Source organism: Phodopus roborovskii, unplaced genomic scaffold (genome assembly GCF_943737965.1).
Source record: "Phodopus roborovskii unplaced genomic scaffold, PHOROB, whole genome shotgun sequence".
Lineage (NCBI taxonomy): Eukaryota > Metazoa > Chordata > Mammalia > Rodentia > Cricetidae > Phodopus > Phodopus roborovskii.
In genome coordinates, this window is record NW_026126638.1 from 8,384,391 (window position 1) to 8,406,077 (window position 21,687).

Below are 21,687 nucleotides of genomic sequence, written 5' to 3' on the forward strand. Positions count from 1 at the left end.
TGTGAAATTTTCTTTGACTGATGATGGAACAGAGCTTTGACATGTATATCTAATATAGGAACTAGGCTACTTGGTATGAACGGTTACTGAAATAATTTAAAAATTATTGTCGTTTTGTAAATTTTAAGTATATAGTTTAGAAAAAACAGACTGGAATGATTAAGTTATAAAATTAAAATTTTAATTATTTCAATTTGTGCTGAATATTTAAATATTTTAAACTTACATATTATAGAAGATTTAGAAAGTGTTCAGTTAATTGGTAGGAAGAAGGACTTAACTGTTTTGGATTTTTTGTTTTTTTTGTTTTTTTGTTTTTTTGTTTTTTTTGTTTTTTGGTGACTTCACTTTTGCCCTGGCTTATCAGTCAATAAATACTTATAATTTAATTTTTAACTGAACTGCTTTTTTCTCCTCTTTGGTAATGTGGATCAAACCCAGGACCTCAGCCACTATAATAATACTCAGCTACACCTGCCAGCGCCATTTCCTGCTTTTAACATAGTATTGTATTATGAATACCTTCCATTTTAATATCCTAAAATTTATTTTTAAATAATTGCAAAAACTGTATTATGAAACTCTCTTATCGGACATGTTCAAATTTATTATTTTATTAATTAATTAATTTACGTATTCTTTTATTGAGAGAAAGTCTCCTTATATAGCCCAGGCCAGACTAGAACTTGCTATGTATAATAGGCTGGCCTCTAGATCACAGATGTGCCTGACCTGGTTCTGCTGGGATTAAAAGTGCTCTTTACTGTGCCTGGCTCAAATATGTTTCTAAACGGGAGAAGATCATTTGTATTTAAGGCGTGCACTGTCACTTTCCAAGCCCCTCCCCTTTAGAAACCTGAGCCATTTGTTCTTCCCTCCTGCCCTCAGCTTCTCAGAGGTAGCTCAGGCTGGCCTAGGACCTGAGATGCTCCTGGCTGAGGGAGTTCCCCAAGTGATGGTTTCTGGTAGTGGTAGTCAGGTTAGCTTGTTGCTTATTTTTCTATTAGAAATTGTGTTATGGTGACATTCAACACAAGCCATAATCTAAATTTGAAAGTGGTGTTTCTAGACTGGGCAGTGGTGGTGCATGCCTTTCTTTGTTCCTAGTACTACCTGGCAGGCCTAGGTAAGCGATCTCTGAGTTGAGGCCAGCCTGGGCTACAGAGTGAGTTCCAGGATAGCCAGGGATATGCAGAGAAACCTGGTCTCGAAAACAAAACAAAAATTGGTGTTTTTAAGGGCTTTAATAGTACAATAATTTAAAAAATAGATCAGTGTAGGATTTTTGTTTATTTTTTTTTAATCCCCCCCAAAGATTTCTTATACTGCCACCAACCAGATGGGTTGAAAATAGGGTGGTATTCACTAACTTTAAGTAGTGAAGTTGATTTTTTTTTTTTTCTGTGAAATGAACTATTTTCAGGCATGTGTTTGTATTATGGATATTTGTGTTCATGGATGTTAACGTTCCTTTCTGCTTGTCAGCTATAGCAACTTAGTGTTGCTGTTTTTCTGTAGTCTATTTTTTTCAACCTTTCAGTTTGCTTTTGGTTTTGTGTCTTGAGGATTTTCATTCCTATTAGTGAAATGTTCTTTATTTATTTGTTTAATTTACGTAATGGTCTCACTGTGCAGCCCTGGCTGTCTAGGAACTCACTATGTTGATCAGACTGTCCTGGAACAAACTGTCAGAGGGATCCACCTGTCTCTGCCTCCCTGAATGTTGGTTAAAAAAATTTAAAGGCACTGCTATGCCTGGCAGCACTGCTCTTTTAATTTCTGGTTTATTCCAGAGCTTCTCTACAGATAAAGTATTACCTGTTGTGAAATGAATTTATCCATTTCATTTTCTTCTAGAACTTTATATTATTTAAGAACAGTATTTTTCTGTGTGATGTGTGTCCATATACTTGTATCTTTATTTGTGTGAGTATGGGTGTGCTTCTGTCTTGGACTCTGTAAGGAGTTAGGTTAGAGGACAGGCTCTGGCCCCCTACCTTGTTTGGGGCAGGATGTCATAATTGCATTGTGCACATCAGGTTAGGTGTCCTATGAGCTTCTGGGTGTCTTCCTGTCTTCCCATGAGAGCTCTGGGATTACAATACTTGCACTGTAGACTCTGGAATTTGAACTCTGGTCCAGTTATTTCTACAGCTCTCTTTTAATTGATATTTAAAACGTGTGTGTGTGTGTGTGTGTGTGTGTGTGTGTGTGTGTGTGTGTTCATTCATGTTACTGGGGATTGAACCCAGGGATTTACACGTTAGAAGTGTTTACCATTGAGCTACCTTTATATCTGTGGTTGCTTCTTTCTTTCTTTCTTTCTTTATCATAATTTAGGTATTAGGTTTGAAAGACAATTCTGTTTCATCTGCTGGAATCAACTGAATTTTAAGTGCTTACATAATTCCATAGATTATTTTTGCATGATTTGATGTGTGTGCCCATGTGAGCATGTTTGCGCGTGTATGTGTGCATTAGCATTTGCGTGCTCACAGATACTGGAGTGTTAATCTACCCCCTTGGAGAGAGAGTCTTTCATTAGCCTGGAGTTCACCAATTGCAATTGACTGTCTGGCTAGTGAACCCTGGGGATCCTCCCTTTCAACTTTCCCGTAGTAGGCTTACAAGTGTGACAGCTACACTCAATGTTTTCATGTGGGATTTGAACAAAGGTCCTCATAGTTGCAAGGTATTGTAGGGCCAGATGCTGTATAAATTATTATGAATATATTTGATAATGCTGTATACTGTTGCACTATCCACAGCTTGTTTTCACAGTTGTGTTAGCTAATGTGTGGTTTTGTAGATGAACATTAGATTTGTAGATGAACAATGGTACTCTAAAATTATGTACACTAGGTTTAAATTTGAGGAATATTTTAGTTTTATACTTGAAAAAAGTCATGAATAGGGTATACTTCTAGACTCCTAAAAATGCAGTTTTTAGGGAATGTTGGGAAAACTTATGATTCCTACAATTTCTCAGTAAGACTTCATTTCACTTTTTCTGGCTGGTGCTAGCAAGAGGAATAAATTAATAGAGGGCATAAGGCTAAGTTTCTGTGATTTTGGACATGTTGATAAGAAAGTAAGCAAGCTAGAAGTTAGAGGCTGGAAAGTCAGTTTCAAAAGAAAGTATTTTATAGTACTTGAAACCATTATTTTGATTGGTGGAATTTTGAAAAGTTAAGTAGTTCGATGTTTGACCAGGATGGAAGCAGCCTTATCTTACAGTAAATATATACACAATTTCACTTTCCTTGGTAGCATTAAATGTTACACTTTCCCTACTCTGCATACCATCCATTCATTAAATTTCCTTATGATGATTGCAGTGACATGTTATTAACTCTGCTGGACTCAAACTCACAGACATCCTCTTGCTTTGCCTCCCAAGTGCTGGGGTCAAAGGCATGCACCACCATACTTGGCTCATATTTTATTACTTAATAATGACATAATTATACTTTTTAATGAAATAGTTATACACTTTATTTTCTATGTTGAAAGGAGTCTGGTTATTGCTCAGGTATTATTTAAATTGAACATGTGGAGGCATGAAAAGGAAAGAAATAAAGAGAACTCAAATAGTAAGATCTTCTGGCTTTGTGAGGATGAACCTAGGAAACAGTTATTAAACATTAAGATACTGGCTTTTGTTAGGAGTTCAGTCCTGCCTGCCTTTGGGTCTTTCTTTTTCAAGCAAATGTAGGTAATGTAGGTATTTTCCTTTTTTTTTTTTTTTTTTTTTTTTTTTTTTGTTACCTTTGACTTTGGTTGAGAACTTTAACTTTTCAACTTGTAATAAATTGTAGTGAGTAGGAACAGAACATGGAGGATGGAGGTCAGATTCTCAACACAGTACAGGGGAGTTGTATTTCAAGTGTTGGAAACAAAAATTTGTCATTTTTCTTTTAGTCTTTCCTTTCTTTGTTCTTTGTTCTGTTCTGTTCATTTCTCCTCCCTCCTTTTTCCTCTGTTTTCTCTGTTGTGTTCTTCCTCTCCCTCCCCTGCCCTGAGTGCTGGTATTCCAGGCATGTACTATCACGTCCTGGAGCTTGAACACAGGGCTGCTTGCACGTAGGTGAGCACTCTGCCAGGTGAGCTGCACCCTCTAATCTCCTTTGTTTATAGTCTTTCTTTTGGTTTTTGTTGTTGCTCTTTTGTTTTTGAGACAGTCTTACTGTGTAGCCCTGGCTGGCCTGGTTGGCTTCAAACTCACAGAGGGCTATTCTTCCTGTCTCCCAAGGGCTGGGCTTCAAGTGTAGGCTTTGTTTTCTTGAGATAAGGTCATTGGCCTATGCGCAGGCTGCATACAATTTATCACCCTCATGATTCATCTTTCTACTTTTGCCCATCTAAGACCCTAAAATACAACCCTGGAGAACACACACACACACACACACATACACACACATACACACACACACATACACACACACACACACACACACACGAGAGTAAATATTTGAGGAAAAGATGGAATGATGCAGTTCATTATTTGTGTATTAAGTTTGTGTAATTCATTCCTTGTCCTGTCAGATTGGAAATAGGGCTGAGGAAGTAGCAGGATGTCAGAGTGCTTGCTTAGTATCCATAAAACTGGGCATAATTGAACATCTGTAATCTCAGCACTCTGAAGGCAGAGACAGAAGTAGCAGAAGTTTCCAGTCATCTTAAGCTACATAGCAATTTCAAGGGAACCACCCAAAAGAAAAAAACTTGAAAGGTAAAAGTCAAGTGAATGACAAAAAGCACTAAAGGCAAAGAATTTTCTTAAAACCAGGTTAGAATATAGTAAAGAACTATTACAGTTTTGTACTGTGACAGCTGGCTTTGCATAGAATTCCTTTCTTTGGCTTTTATGTTAGTTAATTGTTTTGCAGTATTGGGTGTTTAACCTAGGGGCCCATACATTGGAGGCAAGCATTCTGAGTTGTAGCATTAGCCCTCCTTTCCCTTAAGGAAAGGGCTGGAAAGATGGCTTAGTGGTTAGAGAATGCCTTGCTCTTTCAATGTACCTAAGTTTGGGTCCTAGGACCCACATCAGGAGGTTTATGCCTGTAGCTTCAGCTCCAGGGGATTTGGTACCCTTTTCTGGTTTCGCTTCTTTTCCCTTCCTCCCTCCCTCTCTCCTTCCTTTCTTCCTTCCCTGTCCTGTTCCTCCTCTCCACCCCCACCCTCACCCAACAGGGTTTCTTTGTATGTCCTGAAACTTGTTCTGTAGATCAGGCTGGCCTCAAACTCAGAGAGATCTGCCTGCCTCTGCCTCCCAAGTGCTGGGATTAAAGGTGTGCGCCACCAGCGCCTGGCTTTCTTCTTCTGGTTTCTTTGAATACCTGTACACATACACACACACAAATAATTAAAAATAAAATCTTTAGGTCTGGTAGGGTGGCTTAGCTAGGTTCTTGCTGTATAAGCTTGGCAACCTAAGTTCTATCTCTAGAATACACTTAAGGCTAGAGCGAGTTAACTGACTCCAAGATGTTATCTGACCTACGTATGTGTCCTGTGACACGTAGTCACACATTATAGACATAATAAAAATTTAAAAACCTTTCCTACAATAATCTTGACACTACAGCTAGACTTTAAATATATTTGGAAAGTAATTTAGAAAAAAATACTTGATAATATACTTTAATAACAAATGTAAACATTTAGAAAAAATTGTCATTTTTTTGTGTGAGAATCTGGCTTTTAGGCCTCACTCATTAAATACAAACTAGACAAGCCACATGATTAAGGTCCCTAGACTTACACTGAACCCCTTCATGATGAAAAAGCAGATATTTTCCCAATAGTAATCTTATTTGTAGAGATGCTCATATTTCTTTAAGCATCACTTAGTCATCATTGCCAAAATTAGGGGTGAAGTAATGTATTTTAGGGACTAAATCCACACAGGATTACCATCTCCTCCACTGTATACAAGCTCAGGGTGCAAAGCTTCCCTTTCTCCACTCACCTTTCCTCCCAGTTTTGCAACTTTCTGGCAGACATGGACCATCAAAATGAAGGCAGGTTTAGCATGGTAACTCACTCCCTTCTAGTCTTGGTTGTTTGGGAGATTGAGATGAAAGGTCATGCTCTCCGCCCACTGAGTGCAAAGGTGCCTGCAAATTTGGTTTGTTTGCTGCAGGAGCTCATTACTAACTCACCAGTCTCCTTGCCTTGCCTTCCATGCCGAGAGCCACCATACCAGGCTAGAAGGTGATTCTTAAGGCAAAAGGAAGTAATTGTTTCTTCCATATCCCACAGTTGTAAGCAGGTTTCTACCATTGTGTGTTTGCTGATTTGTCTGAGTCTTTTTAATTTTTGATGATTTTAGATGAGTTCTCATATAGGCTAAGCTGACCCACACCACATGAAGGAGAATGGAGAGTGATCTTGAACTCTTGATCCCCCTGAATTTATCCCTTGTATGTTGGGCTTACAGGCATGTGCCAGACTCTTAGTAATTTCCTTACTTCTAATGAGATTCACTTCTGGTCAGATACTTTATGAAGGGTTAGACTTTAGCAACTTTTGGTAAGTAGAGGATTGGGAATCAAGAGCCATCTGATTAATCTGAATGAGCTGTTGTAACTGTCATGATAGTGTATTATGTAGTTTCCTCAAATTCTCCTGCATCAGTGTTCTAGACTGTCCGAAATTGATACATTCTTTATTTTATTTAAGCTTGGAGTAATAACTTACAGAAGAGACACTGAATTGGTTTCTTCTGAGGAGTCATTGCTCCACTTGCTATGTGTTCCTTGTTTGCTGCCATACTAAATGTCAGATTTGTTTTTAAATGTCACACTTTTAGTGTGGTCATGGTTACAAATTTGACTTTGGAAAGTAGATTGTTTAAAAAGTAAAAAAATTACTGTGTGTGTGTGTGTGTGTGTGTGTGTGTGAGAGAGAGAGAGAGAGAGGGAGAGAGAGAGAGAGATGAGCATGCCATGACGAAGCATGTGTAGGTCACAGGACAACTTTGGAGGTGGTGCTCTCCTTTCATTATGGATCTTGGGGATTGAACTCAGGTCTTGGCTTTCATGGCAAGTACTTTCACCTGCTGTCTTGCTGGTCCAGAAAGCATATTCTCATTGAAGATAACTATGTTCATCCTGTGCCTGCCACCAATGTAAGCCTCTTACTGGACACATAACACTGGTTTGCAGAGAGAGAGGGTCTGTGATACAGCACAGCGGGTAAAGCTGCTGGCTGCGAAGCCTTATCACCTGAATTCAATTCCTGGAGACCCACAAAGTTGAAAGAAAGAATTGACTCCTGCAGGTTGCCCTTTGACCTACATACACAATCTGTGGCATGAGTTAGCTTCTGTCCCATCCCAACTAAGAAATGTTAATAAAAAAATAAAGAGTCATACCTTGTGCAGCGTTTAATCACTTTGAGCAGTACTTTTCTACAGAACTACTCTTAAAATGTTTCACATAATTTGGCTTATCTGTAAAGTCTTTCTGAATATGTTTATTAACATTTAATACTGCTTTCACAAAGTTATCTGCTTTGTATTAATACTACCATGAAAATCTTGACCTAATGCCTTGATGTAGATTTTGATTCATGAGGGCAATGCCTCCTTTATGTCACAAGAAGTCTTTTTGGCCTCTCTTGTATGCAGTTGTAATCCTAACACTTTTTTACTATTAAGAAGGTTTCCTTTTCTTATAGAACTCCTATTTTCCCTATGCCATTATTTTGATTGGCTTTGTCTTTGAGGAGGAAGCTATTAAGTAGTAATTTTTATCTTCTTTTTAGATAGGATATATGAGATTTTTTTTTAAAGGTCATCTATGTCAGAAAAATCTCATTTATGATTTTAATATTTGATAGTTTGGCTGGGTATAGAACTCTAATTTGAAGTCATTTTCCCTTGTTTTGAAATTGAAGATTGTACAGGAAGATTGTACAGGAAGATTGTATAGCTCACTAGTGAACTATATCTTGGGAGCATTTTAAATTATTTCATTGGTGGTATCTTCTGCTTGCTATTCTGCCCTTTCATTTTCAATTTTTGTATAGGTATTCTAACTCCATTTTTTTTTTCTATTTATAACTTGTCTTCTGCTGAAGCAGTTTTTTCAAGTTCAGATACTTTTTTTAATAGAATTTTTCATTTCTTATAATAATTCTCCTCCCCCTCCCCCCATTTCTTGCCTGTACTATTCTGTTCTGGACTTAAGAGTGCAACTTTTTTTTTTTTCCATATGATAATAGGCTTTGAAACTTTCTTCTTGATGCATAGTGAATTGCTTAGTATTGTTGGCTTTTGCTTTCTGCCTTGCATGTTAAAGGCTTAGTTGGGTTCCTTTTTCTGGGCTTACTATATAATATGATATGGTAGAAAAAAATCAACTGAAACATCTCATTTAGATAGATTTAAACTTTTGTTATTGTTTTGTCCTGTAATTGGAATCCAGCACCTTGTAAATGCTACACCAACCCTCTTAGAAAACTACGTCTCTGACCTTTGAACTATCATTTTAATTGGGGATTCTTATTTTCAGACCTTTTCTGGGTTTACCAAAAGTTCCTGTTCACTGGAGTGTGTTTGATAAGGGCATGTAGAGTTATGAAATGTAGAGAACTGAGGTGTTTTTAGGTTTATTCTATCTTGTGGGGTGAATAGTGTGTTTCTTTGCATGGATGTGGAGGTCATAGAAATGCTTGAGAGAGTTGATTCTTGCCTCCACTTCCACTATGTGGGTCCCAGGGATTAAACACCTGTTGTCATGCTTGGTAGCCTAAGTGTCCCTGAATCATTCGAATGCCCCCTCCCTCAAGGATGATGAAGAAAGGAGGTGCATGCCTTTGGAGTTGTAGGTTGAGCTGTGGAGTTCTGTAATTGTTGTAAGGGAGGGGCCAGGGTGTCCAAAAAAGGATGGACGAATGGGGAAAAGGAAGTTACACTTATGGAGTTAGAACCCAGAAAAGTTGGTAAAGATCTGGTTTGTACTTTAGTGCTCTTTTATGTCCTTCATGACATTAACAATTTGTGTAGTGTGACATAACTAAACAAATTGAACAGTACCAAAACTCAGTGAAGTCTTACTACTTAAAGTCTGGTAGTTTTCAACAATTTACACATGCATTGTTACTCCACTAATGTGGTAAATAAAAAAATATAGTAGTTGATTCAAGTTAATTCTTTTAGTTCCCTCCCTCATTACTACTTCTGTAATTCCTATCAAATGGTTATATTCTCTGGACATAAAAGTTGGTAGTGTAACACCTGCTCTCAGGAATGTCTAGACTCTTGACATTGCAACATGACTTTGTCATTTACAAATGCATTAGGTCGGCATTCTGAGACATTCTGGGACTTTAGGACATGTCTGTATCATTGTAATATTGAAATGAGAAGAATGTGCCAATGCATGCTTGTTTCTCATTGGGAGAGATTAAATGTGAAATTTTCATATAACTATTAACCTAATGTTAAAATTTTCTTCTAAATCATTTATTTTTTCAAATAAATGATGGCCCTTAAAATTTCTTGAAAGGTAATTTATGACATTAAGTCAAGTTATGGTGGACTTAGAAATATTAAGAGAAATTTAAACAATGTTATTTGTGTAAATGTCATAATGAAATTTGTTAAATTATATTCTAATTAATAAACAAAATCTGCCTGGAAGATGTCTCAGGGTACTGCACAAGTCTGACCTGAGTTCTGTCCCTGAAACCCACTATGGAAAGAATCAACTCCCAGAAGTTGTCCTCTGCTGTCCACGCACATGACATGAGCATGCATATGTGTTCCCACCTGTGTGCCCACACATCTAGTAGTAGTAGTAATAATAATGATAATAATGTTGAAATAAAAGCAGATCATCCATTTCTATAGCTGTTCAAAGCTTAGCTATGCTGTGCAAACAGTAGACACTGTGCAGTCCCTGTCAGATTCTAAAATCTGGAATGTACTCTACAAAAGGCATCTATACCACATTGGACTCTGATTAGGAAGTAAGAATAGAGACCCTACAAGGTTCACACTTTTCTGAGATTTTTGTGTCAGAAACAAAATAATGAGAATCTCAACTTATAGTATTGGACAGAAAAATGATACTCAGAGGGGAGACAAACTAAGATGAAGCTTCTAATCTTATATTATCTGTGATGAGAGAAGTATTGAAGTGTGGTAAATGCAGCAAAGATAGGAGTTAGAGGTCTTGGGAGTGGTTGTACCAGGTTTAGGTGATGGACAAAAGAGATCTGGTGGTGGGGGGGGTGGAGGAGGACTGTTAGTCATAGTTATGAATGGTGGGTGTTCTGGCCCATATTGTTATTCCAGGACTTTGGAAAGCTGAGGCAGGAGGACTGCTGTAAATGTAATACTAGTCTAGGACTAAAGGGTGGGACTCCTTTCCAAGAAAACAATAAACACTGAGTTCAGAATAGAGTTAATCTGGTGAACCAGGCTGGTTTTGGGGACACAGGATGAAGAGATGTGGACAGTGACGCCAGTTGCTCTAACAGCCTTCCATTTTCCTTGTTTTTATCAGACCCAGAGAACCAGTGTCTGAAAGGGCTGGATGAAGTTGCATGTATTGAAGGAAGCTGAGTGTAGTCTGGGTTATATTTCAGTGTTTATTAATTTTTAACTGTTATTTAATCTCTGAGCCTGTTTTGGCTATCCCAAATTGGTGATAAAACCTGCCATTAGGATCAGAGTAACAATTGAGATAGCATCTAAAATTTACCAGATTGCTATATTTTGGTTATTTGTAGTGCCTCATCCCATTAAACTTACATCCCAGTTTTACAGTAATCATCTATCCCAAACATCCCCAGTTTACTAACCTCCTGCTTTTACTGAATAGATGAAGCTGCCCTCAGCCATAGTTCTAAGAACTACTATGACTTGGCCAAGTGTGGTGGCACAAACACCTGGAATCCTAGCATTCAAGGGGTAGACGCAGGGGGATTGCACGTTTGAGGGCAGCTTGAGCATGCAGTGAATTCAGGGTTTTGATTACATATGAGACAGTGTCTCAGAAAACAAGGTTTGGTGTTACACATGAGTGGTATGGAGGGAGCCCTTCCTTAGCATGCTCAAGGCCCAAGCTTGGTCCCCAGACTGTAATGTGATATGGCTTGGATCACGTGTAATGTGTCTTGTTTTCTGCACTTAAGGCAGTTTTCAAAGATATTATCCAGTCCAGCTCATGGAAAATTGAATAAAGGCCTCTTTCATGGCTGAGTATTAGACAAATTTTATGGAATATTTCAAATATATACAGAGAATGAGATAATGAGCCAAGTGATTTATCATCTCATGAGGCAATCATCTTTTAGATGCATTTTGTCACCTGTTATACCCTTAAAAGTTGTGATAAATACCAGCATTTCGATAGACATAACACATGGTAATTGGACGAGGACTGTATACCAAAGAAGAGGGGAAGACATGGTTCCACACTGATGGCTGCCCAGGCAGAAGAGGCCCTCTGTCTGCCTTCTGCCTGTTCTGCTGCAGCCTGTTTTTCTGTCAGTGTTCTCAGATTTGGCTGAGAGCCCCACTTCCAGACTGGTCTGAACACTTTTATCCTCCCTACTTTTTCTTCCCAGAGAGTCGACATTCTTCATTGACTTTTTCCTAGTACTAAAACGTTGGGAGTTCTGTGTCACCTGAGAATGTGTTTGTGACATTTGGACTACAAAGAGAAGAAATGTTTGATTTTATGAGAAATTACTAAATTAAGCTTTGTTGCCACCTTAACTTTAAGACTTATTGTTAAAATTGAAAAATGTAGCTGTAAACTTGGATTGAAGCTTAGATTCTGTGAGGGAAATTTTTACTTAGCTTTTTAAAATTAAAATTCACTTGGTCTAATGAATATAAGATTTAAACAGATTTGACACTCTCTTGATGGATGTATTATATTAAAGGTAAAGAAGAAAAAGTAAAAGAAAAGAAAAAAGGGTCTTGAGCTGGGATTGAGGGGGTCTGGCTTTTCCCTCCCCTTTTTTTCTGGACTGAAATGGAGGCTTTCTTTCAGGCAAATTCCCTAGTGTTTGCTCTGTGTGATCTGGCTCTATCTCTGTAAGTGCTAATATGTGGCGTGGATTTCTAGTTGTTTGGAATCGGAATGTGCCCAAAGTCTGTTGCAAGTCCGGATTCACAGGCATTTTGTTGCAAAACTGGCTTGTTGCCTTCTGTTTTCCTTTTCTGTGTGCTAAGTGGCTGCATTGTTTGTTGCAGTATATGCATTAGCTATCTGTGTTCAGTTTCCTGCAGGCTGACAAAGTGGGCGGGGCTTTCTTTGATACATGGCTGAGTTTTCACTGTGAGTTCTTGAGTGCACGTTGCAGCCATCTTAATTACACTTTTGTGCAGCAGAGACTGTGCAGCTGTCTCAAAATGGCTGCTAAGCCACTCTCTGAGGCTGCTTAGGCAGCAGATCTGCCAGTGAAGAGACTTGTCACATGCATCAGGGTCTGAGGTAAGAACCAGTAAGCTTTTATCTTTAAACATTTCAAGCAGAAAACATTTGAACATAACCAGCTTTGTATAGGAAAGAGGATTTGCCTGTGAAGAAGTTGCAGTGTTTTCTAAGAGCTGTAAACCTATATTAGAGAAACAGTATGTTAGTATGGTGAGGTCAAAGGTTAAATTCCTGTGATTTCTCACCATTTTGTTATTGCCAGAACATGTGATCACCACAGTAGTGCTTCTCAAACACGAGTGACTTAATAAATACTCCTTGTGTATTGCATAGTTAATTCATTAGATAGTTGTAGAAATTCAAACAATATATTAATTGAACATTTTTTTAAGAAGCCATAAATTAGCCTCGTTTGGAAAGAATATGATTTTCTGCTTTTTAAAATGAGTTATTGTTTGGTGGCTTTATAAAAAGTGCTAATTTGCTATATAAATCAGAAAAAAATAGTCTCTTATTTTTTTATGTGCTCTAGTGCTTTCTCATATACTGTCTTTTAATTTTATAATTTATATATATTTATAGTGTCTTATTTTTTCTTTATTTTTTGTTTGAATTGACACTTGAATTCAGATTTTAAATTTCAGAATAATTTTACAGATAGACCTCATACCTTTTTATTTTTAAAATCTAATGTAGTCTGGTAACTAGAGAGCTGGAATAAATACTGTTTTAGTTAATTAACTAAGTGACTTTATGGTGTATATTTAAAACTTAACATTCAAAAGGATTATAAATTTTAAGTTTTTTTTGGAGCATTGTAAAACAGAAATGTTTGCTGAACTATTGTGTTATACAGTTTTGTGGTTACCAAGCAAGTTGGGAGAATAAAATTTTCTCTCTTTGTTTTCTTTCTTTAGATGTGGTCTCAGTGTGGTCCATCATTGGCCCTAGTTTCTTAAGTAGCCTAGGCTGACCTCGGACCCCTGACCTCCAGCGCCTGTCTCTCCAGTGCCAGGATCACAGGCGTACATGCTACCATGTATTCCCAAAAGAGGGAATGGGATTTAGTCACATAATTTGGGGAGAACAGTTATATTTTAAGCGGTGCTTAAGTTGTAGTAGTTACTAAATTATTTTCTGAATGTTGTAGTATTTTCCTGTAACTGTGTCAATAGAATATTTTAAATATATTCTTGATTAATACCATAGAGACCAGCTAGTTCTGAACATTCTGAATAGAGCTTTTATGTTCTATTTTTGTAAGTTTTTACCCCCCCCCCTTTTCTGTTTTTACTTTTTTAAAAACAGGACCTGGTGGTATAAGCTGGCCTTTTAAACATTTATTCTGTGACTTGAGCTGGCTTTGAATTTGTAATCCTCTTGCTTCAGCCTCCCAGAATTATAGGTAAGTACTACCATGTTTGACTATAACTTTTAAAGCAGCTAATTAAATTGCAAATTCTTAAATTCTTAGGGAAGGCTCCAACATATTAAAAGGTTACACATGGAATTTTAATTGTACTTATTTTATGATATGGATATATAAAATTTACTTTTTATAATTGTATTTAATAAGTAAGCTATTTTAACAGTACTTTGAAATGAGATGAGATGACCTTTAGAAGTTTATATTAGTGTGCAGATCTAGTTCATGTATTTGTAGAATTTAGCCTCTACTGCACTACGGAGTTCTGTTTGAAATTTAACCTCGAATGCATCTCCCCCCCCCATTTTTTTTTTCTTAAAGGTGTAGACTAGAACATTAGATCTCCTACTTAATAGTTGAAAATTGCTACCTTGTCATAAACTTAAATTTATACTTGCTCTTGATTTTGTATACTTACATATCTTTAATAAGATAAGTGGGATTTTTTTGTAATTTAATCATAAGTAAAATGATGACTCATCATAATTTGAATGATAATTTATATAAGTCATCTGGGCATGTTCATTTGCCTCAAAAACAGAAACAGGAAAACTTGCTTTGGATGAGCATGTGAGCGAGCCTGCTTTCCTTCCTGTAAGGTCATGTGCTCAGTAGCACGACAGGGAGAGAGAACTAGTCCAGCCTCAGCTACTCCTTTTCATGTCTGAGCAGTTGAGGGTCTTGCTGGAAGGATGGAGGGGGAGAGCATGGGATTTAAACATGTAATCTGAAGAATATTACGGAAGATGGTCACTTAGTCTTTAACGTGGAGGAAAATGGATTAGGTTGGCATTAATGAACAGTTTATGTTGGCATTCACGTTTTCTGCTGTCTGTTGCTGAGTGTAGAGTTTACTCTCATACTTATCAGTTATGCATGGGGAAATCTAAACTGGTTATTTAGACTGTCATCGCTAACCTTTTCATTGCCGTTTTCTATTATAAGCATAAACTAGACCTTGGATTATTTTGTGTTGATGGCAGTTTTCAGAATTTCTGTGATGAATTACTGAATAATAATAATGATAATAGCTATTAGTATTAGTTTTTGTTTTTTTGAGACAGGGTTTCTCTGTGTGTTGCTCTAGCTTTTCTGGAACTTGCTCTGTAGATCAGGCTGGCCATGAACTTACAGAGCCTCCCAAGTGCTGGGACTGAAAGCTTGAGGCCATATATTGTCCATTGTTTTTTCTCCTTCCTATTGGTTGCCCCATTTCATAAGCTACTTAAAAATCAGTTAGTATAAGTTTCAAAAGGAAATGTTGACATATTGGGAAGTTCATTGACTGAAGTCTACACTTAAATATGAATCCCCTTTTGGTTACCTTTTTTCTGATACTAACTGGCTCATTCCAGTTCTTCAGTTTATTCTCAAATGTCACATACCTTGTCATGTGTGACTAGATCAGAGTGTCTTGGGAAAGGATGAGGAATTTCTTAGATAATTTGTGCTGTAATACATTCATAAGTAAAGCCTGAATCAAATGTTGTTATTACAGAATTGCAAGTGTAAGATAAGTTCTCCAGCTGTGGTCTGGCTGAGTTGTCCAAATATATTGTAAGAAAAATATCTCTCCACAGGGCCAAGTGTTTACTGTGCTTCAGGTGCAAATGGGACCTTAGGAACAGCGCTCTTTTCGTGGCCACAGATGGACAGCTGTTAGACTTATTTACCCTTTAACTACTGCCCATTCTTCTAGTTAATATCTAACATCCATTTTTACTAAAGATCCACATTTTGTCTCTTAGTGTTGGGTGGGGCAATGGTATGTCTGTTTCTTCCTAGTAACATACTCTGAGTAGATTGGTCTCTCAGACATGAATCCTATTCCCTAATTTACTTCTCCCAGGCAGTTCCCTTGTAATCCCTTTTGAACTCAATTAATGGAAGTGTTGACAGCCTTAAATCTAAAATACAGTTTCTAACCCAAAAGAAAATAAACGTAAATAAAATCTAGTCTACTCTACTTAACCTAGAGAGACCTAACATATGTAAAAGTATATTCTTTAGAAGATATGGTACCTTTGATAGCATTTTTTCTGATTAAAACTTTTCTTGAGGGTTATTTTTACGTTTATGGGCGTTTGCCTGCGTGTATGTCTATATATTATATGTGTGCAGTGCCCACAGATGCTAGGAAAGGACATTGTTTCCCCTGGATCTGGAATTACAGACTATTGGGAGCTGCCACGTGGGTGCTGGGAATTGAACTTGGGTCCTCTGGATGAGCAGTCATTGCTCTTAACTGCACTGTTGCAGACATCATTGGCTTCGATCAATCTTGATGGTGGTGTAGAATAAGAAAACATTAAACTGCATTCCAGATGCACAGCTTGTTGCTACAGGTAAGTGAAGCAACATTTTGTCACCCATGGTTTCTATCAAAGTGAGTGAACACAGTTTTAACTAACATTTAGTGAGTTTTCTGATAGGAAGTTTCCTTAGTTAAAAACAGGTTCTGATAAATAGATAATATTGGAAGGCAATATAGACTTAGCTTTGAAAATTCCTCTTTTTACATTTGTTAACAGCACCATGGCAGCTGTGAAAATTGCTTTTTGATGGTGCATATATTGGTAAATTACCATTGTGGCCTAAGCCAGCCCCCAACTAAATGCTTTCCTTTAGAAGAGTTACTCACTGTGTCTCTTCACAGCAACTGAACAGTGAGTGAGATAGAAGTTGGTGCCAGGGCGTAGGGTATTGCTGTCACGGGCCTGACCATGTTGGAGGGATATGGAAGAGTTTGGGCTGTAGATTAGGAGAGCGGTTGGATGCGTAGGTGGTACTTTATGCCATACTCGTAGGGCCACGGAAGACAGAGGTGCTGAGAACAATCTAGACTATGGTGCCCGACTCTGGAAGTTTCAGAGGGGAAAAAGAATATTTCTAAGTGGCCTAGAGAGTGTTCTTGTGATATTTTGGCAAAGAATGTGGCTGCTTTCTGCCTTTGTCTGAAAAATCTGCCTGAGGCTTAAGCGAAGAGTTTTGGATTAATGGCCTTCCCAGAGGAGATTTCAAGTCAGCCTAGTATTGACTGGGTTGGGTGATTATTAGTGGGCACTCTTATCCAGATTACTATGAAATGGAGTAAGATGGACAAAGATATATGCAAAATGTGCAGTTTGAGGGGGACAGGAGCACAAGGGAGTCATGGAAGTTAGTCCAGTGCTCATGGAGGCAAGCATAGTTAGTAAGGGCTTCTTTGGCCACGCTATCTCTTCATAGCAATAGAATGGTGACTGAGCTACTTTAAAGCAGGCGTAATTTCTAACCCTTTCACTTCTTGAATCTTTGTGATAAGTGTGATAATGAACTCTTGGTGTGCAGACCTGGCCTTGAAGTTGCCTTGTTTTTGTCATCTGCTGGGGTGGAGTGAGTGAGGTGGACAGATGCAGTTATCTCAGAAGAATTTATCATTTCCGTTCAGTGATTCTCTCTCTAAGATGACATTACAGTTACCTGCAAATCAGGAGGCTACCACTTATTGTCCATACCACAATAACTTCTTTTTACTTAGTCTCATTATTATATAAAGGATAACTAAGTTAAAAATAAGGTCAAATATGCAGAACATGAGCTCAGAAGATGGTTAAGAGTGCTCACAGCTCTTGCAGAGGACAGGGGTTCTGGAATGTTCCCAGCATCCTCTTCAGGTGGCTCACAACTGCCTTTAGCTTCAGTTCCAGAGGTCTCATACCTCAGGCTGCTGTGCTGTTTGTTTGTTTTGTAGTGTGTGTGTGTGTGTGTATTTACATAGGCATAACCTATATATGCAAACATACATGCAGGTAATTTAAAAAATTAATCTAAAAAATAACATTTTGAGATAACCCCTTGTATTATTTTGAACATGGCACTAGTTTGTGGATTTGACTGACTATAGATTAGGTAATCTGTACTTTTAAAGGAAGTGGAAATAAAAAGTGGAGTTTGTATCAGTAAATCATAAAGTAGCCAAAATCAATTTAGGCAAAAGCATCCACATCTGTAGGTTGTAACTTGGTGCTTGCCTACAAGGACTTTGATAATTGAAATGATTGGCGACATAATTGTTTGGTTTTTGGAGACAGAGTTTCTCTGTGGAACAGCCCTGGGTGCCCTGGAACTTGGTTTGTAGACCAGGCTGGCCTTGAACTCACACTCACATAGATCCGCCTGCCTCTGTCACCTGACCTTATGATATAATTTTGACGGGAATGTGGCGCTTGCTTACATTTGTAGCCTAATGTGTCCATGTTTGATAGGAAGAACATGCTTTAGTAATGTTAATTGGCGTTAGTAAATATGTTGAATTATTTGATTATCAACAATGGTACCTGAGTATGTGCATTGTATTTGATGAGTTGTCTGTTTTTAAGAGCAAGTTTGCTTAAGGAAATTTATATTTACTCATATTAGAATGAAAATAGCTTGTATTTAATGAGTTATAATTTATAGTTTTTAATGAATGTAAAATTAGCAAATGTTAAATTTTACTTTTTAGTCTGTGAAACAAGTAAGCTAAGGATTTAAAAATTCTTTGGGGATTTAAATTGTTTCATGTGGCAGCAGTTGAATTTCAGTTACACAGAAGTTACAAGATGCTTTTATTTGATTCCTTGGAAATTAACTATTTTAGTGAATAGCTAGCTAGATGTCTTGTAGACCCAGGTAGTGACTGTTGGGGAAGGGATGGGGATGGTTTTCCCACCAGTACTCCTCGGTAGTTTGCTCTGGAAGACAGGGCTGCTTTATGTAAATTGTCCTTCCTGGCGCCAGCTAGCTGGGACTGCAGTCTGGCTGTGCAGTGGCAGCAAGTAATCTGTGTCATGGACTTGCTCTTGGGAATGTGTGAGAATTCAGCCTTGAGGCGGATTGATAGAACAGAGTTGAAGCATTAGTGTTACAGTAATGACACCTCCAGGGTTGACAGTGAGCATGGGTACAAGAGCAACTGTGAGCTTTTTAAACTGTACGCTTTGGTCTTAGACACTGTGCCCACTGATACTATTGGTGATAGGTGGGAGGTGCTTAAGTGCCTGCAGTTGCTGCAGACCCACAGTTGACAGCATGGAAAAGCAGCACAAAGAATTTGGATGCTAGGCATTTTCACTGGCAGCAGTCATTTTGAAGATAAACTCTTGTGTTCTCTGAGCGTCACTGATAGATTGGATGGCAGGTTTTGGCTTTATGGTTAATGGATGTTTGCTGCATAAACTGCACAACAGCTGTGAAACATCGAAAGGAATATAACATGTATCCAACTATTGTGTTGTAGTCCCATTTTTCTCTTTAAATGAGTTTGACTCAAATAAATTTAGACTCAAGGCTAACCTAGAATCTCATTAGATTTTAAAGTTTACACTGGCTTAGAAGAAGAGGAAGTCTGTGCAGTATCAAGCTGCCCTCAGGTAAGAGACTCAGGTCCATTTTCTGAGCCACCCCTACCCCAGGTACTGTTTCTGTCTGTTTGCCTTTAGGCAGGTTTTTGTTGTTCTCAGCTCCAGTGATAACAGGATTGGTAGATTATTAATGCTAATATTCAGGAGGTTTTTGAGACTCATATTTGGATTTGTTGTTTTAAAGAGATGTCATCTTTACAAAATCCCTTCACATTTGAATTGAGATAAACTAATAAGTGTGGCTATTACTCATGTGTATAGTATGTTCATACTACATGTGCATCAGTTTTAGGTCTTTCTTCATGATAGCCAGTTACCGTGTTCTCAGTTGGACCAACACCACCTGGGGTATGAGGGAAAAGGACATTCTCTACTGACTGTAAAGTTTTAGTGTACATTTAACATGGAATTCAGCATTGCAGATCAGACTGCTTCTGAGGTCACATTTGACTTCTGATGTGTTTATACAGAGATAACAGGACCAGGTTTTTCATTCCAGTTTTGTAATAATTTTATTTCCAAATACTTCAATTTATCACAATTTTAACATGTGTTAATTAGGAATTCCAGTACATCTAACACTTCATTTCATAAGTTGGGTATTGGTACACAGGCATTGTTATTCTTGTGTTGTACACCTGAAATACACATCCCACTGAAACAAAAATAACTATGTATAGTAGAGGATTTTATAATTTCTATAAAGACAGAAAGGCATATGTTTGTGAAGGAATTCACATGTGTGTGTGTTTATTAATGTCATGGCCAGAAGTGTGGTATTTCCAATTGATGTCATTATGTCTGAGGAATAGGTATATGTAGGATAAAGTGCAAAGTGGTGATGTAATCTAAGGGAAATGGAGGGAAAATGCTACCGCAGACCATTGTTTTCTTTGTCTTCCTCTCTAGAAGATAAGCACTAGGCTTTCCCGGCAGCGGTAGAGTGTTACTAGGTGGGGTTTCCAGTTTTCTAGCTTCTGAAAGGTAACCGGCCACTATTACTACACGGGTATGTGTTTTAAGAGCTAGCTATGATAGAGTAGAGCTGTGTTTCACAAGTGTAGACTGTTCACTGTTGCCTTTCCACAGTTTTGCTTATTAATATTGTTCCAGTGTATAAGTCTTTATAAAGTACAGAAACTTACATTTTCATATATGTTGTAAGCCAAACAAAACCGAAGCAGAATTTCCTCTTAGATGATGATGATTTAGTACACTGTAGAAGTGCTGAGCCACACTGGTGTACTTGGAGCATTGCTTTCTGCACAGGACTTGTTTTCCTGTCGGGATGGATCCTCCTGCTTCTGCATCAGCATCCTAATGGCCAGCCTGCAGGGTTAGAAAGCAGTCCCTCTTCAGTCCTTATGAGCAGGCAGGCATGCCAAGGATCAATGCTCCTTGAGACAAAGTTGGCTGTTGCATATCATTCCCCATGCCTGTGTATTCCTAACGCCATTAAAATAACTTCTATTTCCTAGGCTAAATCATCTTAATTTTCCACAATTTTTCCTCACACACGTTGTTTCAGATTATTCTTTAGGATGGGTATCCTGATTTTTGTTTTATAAGGTATTAAAAGATGGTCTCTGATGTGCAGGCAACCTACTACCCTAAAAATGTACCTTCTTCAGGACTTTCTATCTCTGTTCTGTGTTCTAACTTTGTTTTTGGTAGCCATTTTGTGCTGTTGAAGATTCTAAGTTTGTTTGTTTATTATGTATTTATTTAGGCTTTTGTTGAGACAGGGTTTCTCTGTGCAGCCCTGGCTGTCCTGGAACTCACTCAGTAGACCAGGCTGACCTGTCATTCAAGTACTGGGATTAAAGGTGTGCAGTAACCCACCCAACCTTTTCTTTCTTTCTTTCTTTCTTTCTTTCTTTCTTTCTTTCTTTCTTTCTTTCACTTTTTGCGTTTCTTTAGTTATTTGTGTGGAGGTCCAAGGACGACTTTTGCGAACCAGTGTTTCCCTTTCACTTAGGTGGGGTTTGGGAATTAAACACAGATCATGAGATTGGGAAAGCCCAGAGTTTATAATAAAATACAACCATTGAGCCTTTCCTGGTGCTCCATTGATGATCTATACTTAAATACTCGAATATTTGAGAAAAGTAGCTTTTCTTAATATTTGTGTCTTTCACATTTCTGTTATTTTTATGCTTTCTGTGAATTTTGCTTGCTAAATTTCCCTCCTTTATTTTACATTATTTGACAGCTGTGGTTGAGTTCCTTTCATGGTCTCTGCTTCTGCTGTATTGAATTGCTGCTGTATTGGCAGTATAGCTTTCTGACTTTATTAGTGGTTTGTTGTTGTTTTGGTCAGTACAATTAAATGTACTTTTTAAAATTAGTGCAATTAACATTATCTTTTTTTGTTAAAGAGGTCCATCTTATCAATTAGTGACAGAGTCTTTATTAAGTACACCAATACATTCATTCATTCATTCATTCATTCATTCACTTGTTTGTCTATTCA

The 21,687-nt window shown here is 37.8% G+C and overlaps 1 protein-coding gene across 6 annotated transcripts in view; it reads left to right on the forward strand.

The window, feature by feature from the left end:
* The window catches only part of Atf7ip (activating transcription factor 7 interacting protein), a 76,662-nt gene that overhangs the window by 2,067 nt on the left and 52,908 nt on the right, over nucleotides 1-21,687 (forward strand). For 2 of the 6 annotated variants that reach the window (XM_051173145.1, XM_051173146.1), the window contains exon 1: nucleotides 12,328-12,461. The exons of 2 other annotated variants lie outside the window; for them this stretch is intronic. In XM_051173145.1, the coding sequence (XP_051029102.1) occupies nucleotides 12,445-12,461 (17 nt within the window). In that variant the 5' untranslated portion in view covers nucleotides 12,328-12,444. Of the gene's footprint in view, nucleotides 1-12,327; nucleotides 12,462-21,687 lie in introns of those variants that run through there. 2 more of the 6 variants (XM_051173143.1, XM_051173144.1) reach the window with 1 other exon arrangement.